Source organism: Impatiens glandulifera, chromosome 1 (assembly GCF_907164915.1).
Source record: "Impatiens glandulifera chromosome 1, dImpGla2.1, whole genome shotgun sequence".
Classification (NCBI taxonomy): Eukaryota; Viridiplantae; Streptophyta; class Magnoliopsida; order Ericales; family Balsaminaceae; genus Impatiens; species Impatiens glandulifera.
In genome coordinates this window covers 152,320,029-152,326,908 of record NC_061862.1, presented here as the reverse complement: position 1 = coordinate 152,326,908, position 6,880 = coordinate 152,320,029, and the positions used below count along the sequence as shown (strand labels likewise).

General features: G+C 25.5%; 1 protein-coding gene across 1 annotated transcript; it reads right to left on the bottom strand.

Moving 5' to 3' along the window:
• Positions 1–570: 570 nt before the first annotated feature.
• On the bottom strand, positions 571–1,946 carry LOC124911389 (protein CUP-SHAPED COTYLEDON 2-like). Its single transcript, XM_047451869.1, has 2 exons — positions 1,772–1,946; positions 571–905 (listed from the first exon to the last, which is right to left on the bottom strand). The coding sequence occupies exons 1-2, from the start codon at positions 1,944–1,946 to the stop codon at positions 571–573; spliced, it is 510 nt and encodes a 169-aa protein (XP_047307825.1).
• Positions 1,947–6,880: the final 4,934 nt, after the last annotated feature.

Below are 6,880 nucleotides of genomic sequence, written 5' to 3'. Positions count from 1 at the left end.
ATAAATTATCGAATCTCCAAATAAAACTCATATATATAATGTCACCCTTTTATTTATTATAACTCTAATCTATGATATTTTAGTACAATACATGAAGTTTCAATTATATTGCAATTTATATGATCTAGACTTCTCACTCACATGGATCTCATAAGTGCTAAAGAAAACCGAGTTGTTTACTTTCCTCATCAAATCTCGTCGAACAGAAATTCGAATGCATTATTAGACTTGAAGCAAACATCATCGTAGATTTGGTCTTCAGATGCATGAAAATCATGATAGCTAGGGTCTACCATGGACATATTCAAGAGGGTGCCCGCGCTTTGGCTTTGAAGGTGCGAATGACTCCATGAAATTGAAGAATTGTGTGGCACAAATGGTTGATAATGCTCGTGAGATAAAGGACGATAATCCGAGGAATGGCCAATACTTAGCTTATCTAAAATGTTTTGTTGGCATTTATGATCAACATTGTTGTCTTTATTATGATTTGCTCTTTTACTTTTGGAAAATACTTTACACAACACCCAATCCTCCTATTATACACAACAAGAGCATGTGAGAATTATACTATATAAGTAATAAGTTTAACCAATCGAGAAATGAGAGAAAAGTAGAGAAAAAGACCTTGGGAGGCATGCAAGGATTCTCAAGTCGAAATTCGTGCATGATCCAATCGGTCTTGATTCCATTAGGTGCTCGATTACGATAGAAAACTAGTGTCTTTCTCATGCCTATGGTTGCGCCATTCTTAGGATTTTGAACAAGCTTATCCTTTCCCGTTGCTTTCCAATAACCGGAAATGGTGGCTCGGTTAGTCCTGTTGCCTGTGGCATACTTTCTATCACGAAAGTTGAAGAAATACCACTCATTCGCATTCATCTTTGTCACTTCTTTATCGATTCAAAGTCACATATATGCCATACACAAATAACATGTCATTAGTACATTAATTACTATATAATTTTATATGATTTCATCTCATGCAAAACTTTCAATTTCAAATAACAAATCCATGAACTCAATTAATCACTATTTACCGCAAACTCACATTTGATTTAAAATTTATTAATCTTCAAACATCTAACATTGAAATAATCAAATTTTCAGCCATATCTCAAATCAAATTAAATACATACCCTAAACTTGAGGTAAATACATTAACAACAAAAATAAGGTTAGATCAATAATGGTATTTTGGGGAAGTTTTTCAATGATCTCCATAATCTAAGTAATCTTAATTTACAATGTATATTTATAATAATAATGATAATAATAATAATAATGAGTTTAGTCTAAAATATTAAAAATCATTAATACCACTTCAATTAACCCACTAAAAATAAACATTTTTTTAAGATAAATCGAAATAATATATGAATCAAAACTTATCTATCTCCATCTTTAACAAATATCATGGCAAACATGACTCATACCCAACAATCTCTATCATTAGGGATCTTATACAAATGATTATGAATTGTGACCATAAATAATAGAAAGCTAGAAAGGAATGATGGAACTATGATTTGAAATCTATTCTGGTTAAAAAACTTATCACAAGATATACCCGGACTATAATAATAATATCAAGCAAGCAAGCAAAATCTACTTAGATCGCTTAATTGTATATAAATATATATATATATATATATATATATATATATATATATATATATATATATATATATATATATAACATTTTGCGTCACACAGGCTACAACCATAAGGTCCGCCCTTGCTAGCTAGCGAGATAAAGATTGAGAAATACCGGGAAGTTGCCATGGTTCGCACTTATGGAGATCGATTTCAACTAGAGAACCCTTTAGAACTTGTTCATTTGAAATCTTCTTGTGAAGGTAGTGACAGACTAATTCCTCATCACTTGGGTAAAATCTAAATCCAGGAGGCAAAGATGCTCCAACATCTCTCAAACCCATCATCATATTCAATAATATTAATATCCCTTGAGATATTTAAAGCAATAGAGAAAAAGAAATGTGGGTTTTTGAAGAACACCTTTATATATATATATAGTGTATGTTTGCTTAGTTAGGAGTTGATATAAAGGAGAAAAGCCTAGATCTATTTATACACCACCTATAACATATGCAAAATAATTAATGGACTAAAGGGTCATATATATAACCCTTTTCCCATTGCAATACAATATATGGTTTAAGTTATTGAATAATGTCATTTGTCCCCTTAATTAAGACGTGTTATTTAATAATGTCATTTTGTCCATTGCAATAATAATGCTATTTTTATTCTTATCCAAAAAAAAAAATACATAATTCAAAATAGGTTATTTGACTTCGACGCATAACGAATTTGAAACTATTATTACAAAGTCATTTATGTTTTTGAAAGAAAAACAAAAATGTTTTTGTCTTTTATTTTAGATATTTAATTGAAAAACATATTATTTCGAATTTGTATACAAAATAATCAGCTTATTTGTAAAAAAGAAAACTTTTAACTTGATTTTATCAAAGTATATTCATGCACATGGTAGTGTTGTGTTAATGTTTTTTTCTTCTAAAATAAGGTGTATGTTGTTTACAAGTCATGACTAAATAAATTAATTTCCTTGAAGCACATATTGTTTTAAGCATTTGGGCATGTATTTGATGTAATTTATTTACATTTAAGATTATTAATTATTTTTCTATTATCAAAGACGAAATCTACGTGCCTAAGAGATGTTTTTTTTATATTAATTTTGTTTATAAATTGAAATGAAATTGGAGTCACACTCATCTATTAATTAATTCAGAATTTTTGCACATCATTATCACTTTAATTAATAGAAATGCTTTTAATAATGATAATTATATATTGCATAGTTCATGTTTTTGTCATAGCTAGCATGGGAAGGTAATATGATAAAAAGACGGTCAACATAAGCTGAGAGGGATAGATTGTAGTCTTTGTTCAATGTAATCTATGTGTAATGTTGTTTGACTGCTATCATTGAAAAATTATTGAGTCGTTTGTTTGTAGTTTTACAATCAAAACTAGAGTTTGTCTAGTTTTGATTATTGATTCTCCCACTTTTAAGGATTCTCACTAAAATATTGTTAAATCGGTTTTCAAAAAAAATATTAAATACTTAATAGTTTATGCAAATTATAACTCATACCATTCAACTTTATTTTTCATCAAATTAATAGACTAAACAAATTATTTTGAGTAAATCTCAGCTCCTAAACAAATTATTTTGAGTAAATCTCAGCTCCGCACATCAAATATATTAGTAATTGATGACAAAGTGAAAATATATTGTCTTTAATTGTGCTAATTTCTTTAATGTGAGTTGATTCTTTGATTTTATGAATTTTAGTTTTTTTTTTGTTACCTCCTACTTAGTTTAAGTTGTTAGTAAACAATTTGATCTTCAAAGTATATTAGTCCTATTGAAAGTTAGTGGTGATTATTGGAATCATAAAATAAACTGATATATCATTTCAATTCGAACCAAATCGCATTTGATCGTCGAATATAAAATTTTGATAAGATAAAATCGATATATTAGGGCTGAATATAAATTTTATTCAATTAACAATTTCGACCGCACTAAAATATATTAATTAAAGTTAAATAAATTTATAAGTTTTTGTATTTATTTAATAAAAAAATGTTGTTTGAAATTGTGTTAATTTTGTTTGATTAATATTCAAGTTTATTAAAATTAGTCTAAAGGTTGGACAACCAAATATTTCTTTTATCAAAACCAATGTTGGGTCTTGATAAAATATAACCAAATTTAAAATTCTAAGAAAATAAAACCAACTCAATCGCAACAGAATTATTTTCACACTTATTTTTTAAAGATAATTATACTAAATAAATATTTTTTTAATAAATAAGAAGTAAAAATACAAATGATATTTATATATATTATCAATTTGTAGAAAAAATGGTCTGACTTGCTTATTATTTATTTTATTCATTAGAAGCATTTTACTATTATTATTATTTAAGGGTTGTTTACATTATTGTGATTAACAGAAAATAATCTTTTTTTTAAATGATTAGATTTAAATTAATTAAATTCAGTTCTTTTTTATTTAAATTCAAAAAAATAGCTTTCTATAAAGAATTTTGTTACTTTACATGTGTCAATAAGTACATTAGTCATCATCTTCTTAAAAATATATATTTTAAAATTTCTCTGATTTTAATTTTTATGGTAAATTTTTATTTTTTTTATTAGTTAAATAAATATGATTTTTTATGTTATGAATATACTTCAACTTAAAATATTTTTAATAAATAAAAATCTCAAATATTGATCTATCAAACAATATATATATATATATAACCTTAATTTAATTTATTTATTTTTGTGTAAGTTGCAATCACAAAATCAACATTTAAAAAAAAAATATATATATATATAATTTAATCATCGTGATTTATTTTTATTTAAATGGTAAAGTTACGTATTGAACAACTAAATTTATTTCACAACCTAAGACTTTAAATCAAATAACTAACAAAATTGATCATCATTTCCATGAAATCATATAGACATGGGTTTCATTCACCCATTCCTAATTTAATCATTGCGCTTCTACGTACATACATGTGTAAATGTATTAATCAAAACAAAATTGTTAAAAAAATTATCAAATTTTAAAATTTTATTATTATTTTTTTTTTTTAAATCTATTTATTTATTTTACTCTGGACAATTATTCTTATTTAATACAACAAACAAAATTAATTTTTATTTTAATAATTAAAAAAAATAATTGTTGCCATGAATATAAAATAAGGTCCGGTTCGGATTAAGGGTTTTGAAAAATATTTGAGTTATTTAAAAATAACGATTTATGGTAATTTTAAGGAGGTGATAATATTTTTAGGTAAAATGATTTAAATTGTATTTTAATTAATGAATTAAGTGATATGATGTAAAGTGGAAGAATATAAATATATTTTTTTAGATTTAAGTTTCAAAAATCTTAATTTATCCTATTTTGTAAATAAAAAAAAAAATTATGTGTTGTCATATCTATGTGATGTATATATGATTTGAACCTAATAGGAATATTATGATGTTAAGTCTTGTCGTTGTAATTGTTAGATGTTTTTTAAAGTTCCGGGAGCTAATTAAACTGAAATGGAGTTTATGAAGCAAAAATCAATTGAGTAAAAGTTACAGGACCAATTGTTATTTTTGTTAACATGTATAATAATTTAGTTGATAAATTAAATAAAGTTTTTCTAATTTTTAAATTCATCAAAATTCAAAATTGAGAGTTTGTTTTTATTAGTAGGAAATTATTAAAAAAAATATAATTATATAATATAAAATTAATTTTAAAAAACAATCATTGAACAAATAAAATCGTAATTACAAAATCAATTATATAAGTTCATATATTTAATAATTATTTTATTAGATAAAAATATAAATTCAATTAAAATCGAAATAATTTATAAAGTCGTAAAATCGAAATTTTAATTTACTTTTATGTCGGTTAAAGATTCTTTTGCCCAAATTTTTTTTTAAAACATTGGGTTCCGCTGCTCATATGGAGTGCAACTAATCGCCACGGGTTAAGAACATAGCCTGCAAATACACTTAATCATTTAACCAGACGCAAAACTTACCGCCTGACAGGCTCGAACCCAAAACTTCATGGAGGCCTAGGGGATAGCAAACACACTTAACCATTTAACCAGGCGCAAAACTTATCGCTTGACGGGTTCGAACCCATGACCTTAGGGTTAATATCCACCTCTTGTTGTCACTAGGTTAGAAGAGGGGATGGCATTACTTATATCTAAGTTTTGAAAAAAAAATTGTTAATTTATTTTTATTTAATTTTTTAAAATATTTTATTTGGATATTAATTTAGATATAATGACATTTTAAAATATATTTTAATTATATATATATATATATATATATATATATATATATATATATATATATATATATATATATATATTAACAAATTTTCTTCACCCCAATTCCAGATATTTTCATAAATGCCCGTTGTAAAACCTAAAAATGCTAATTGTATTTTATTGTGAGAAATCACTAGAACTCTTTAAAAAGCAGTTGTCTCTTAAGTTTTAAATACAAAATCATTCTATAAAAAATCTTAATAATTAGGTTATATTATTTTATTTATTAAAATATCATATATTTTATATATTTAAAAAATATATAAAAATAAAAATTTCATTATAAAAAATGAAAGACAAAAATTTGAGTGACATATCTAATATGCAAATTCTTCTCTAATTTCTTCTCAAAATCAACCACTTTGAGAAATATGGTTCATCAAAGTTGAAGTTTCAAATCCTCTAATTATCATATTGACAAAATCATATCTTTTGGGTTTTAAATAGTTGGATGTTCTTGTTGATTTAAACAATGAGGCAACCAAAATCTTTACACCATCAATTAGGGTTTTCTATGGCCATTGTTGCTAGGACCCAACGAGTGTTTGAGTAAGAATGTTGTTTACGTGTCGAGTTCTATAAACTTGTTCTAAGTTTGAGTTAGTCATGTCGTGGAGTGTTTAGGTTGAAATCGCCTTCTTTCTTACTCACAACTATATGATTTAATACATGCATTTGATTTCAATTTGTTGTAAATTAGAATGAGCTGTCAATCTAATAATTATGTATATGTTGAAATTAAGAATATTGTTTTCTAGGCAATTATTGATCAATATGACTTCAAATACTCAAGGCGGTAGGGACACACGGCATTCTCTAATCATCCACATCAGACACGGATCATATCTTATGCCTTGTTTGATACAACTTTTAAATAGAAATCGTCGATAAACACTGTTTCCAAACTTGATCTCATCTTCCGAATTCGGGCCCATAAAGTATTTTCAAATTGACC

Coding starts and splice junctions, on each gene's coding strand:
- LOC124911389 (XM_047451869.1), bottom strand. CDS start 1,946: ATGATGATGGGTTTGAGAGATGTTGGAGCATCTTTGCCTCCTGGATTT. Junction 906..1,771: donor CGAACCATGGCAACTTCCCG/GTATTTCTCAAT, acceptor ATATGTGACTTT/GAATCGATAAAGAAGTGACA.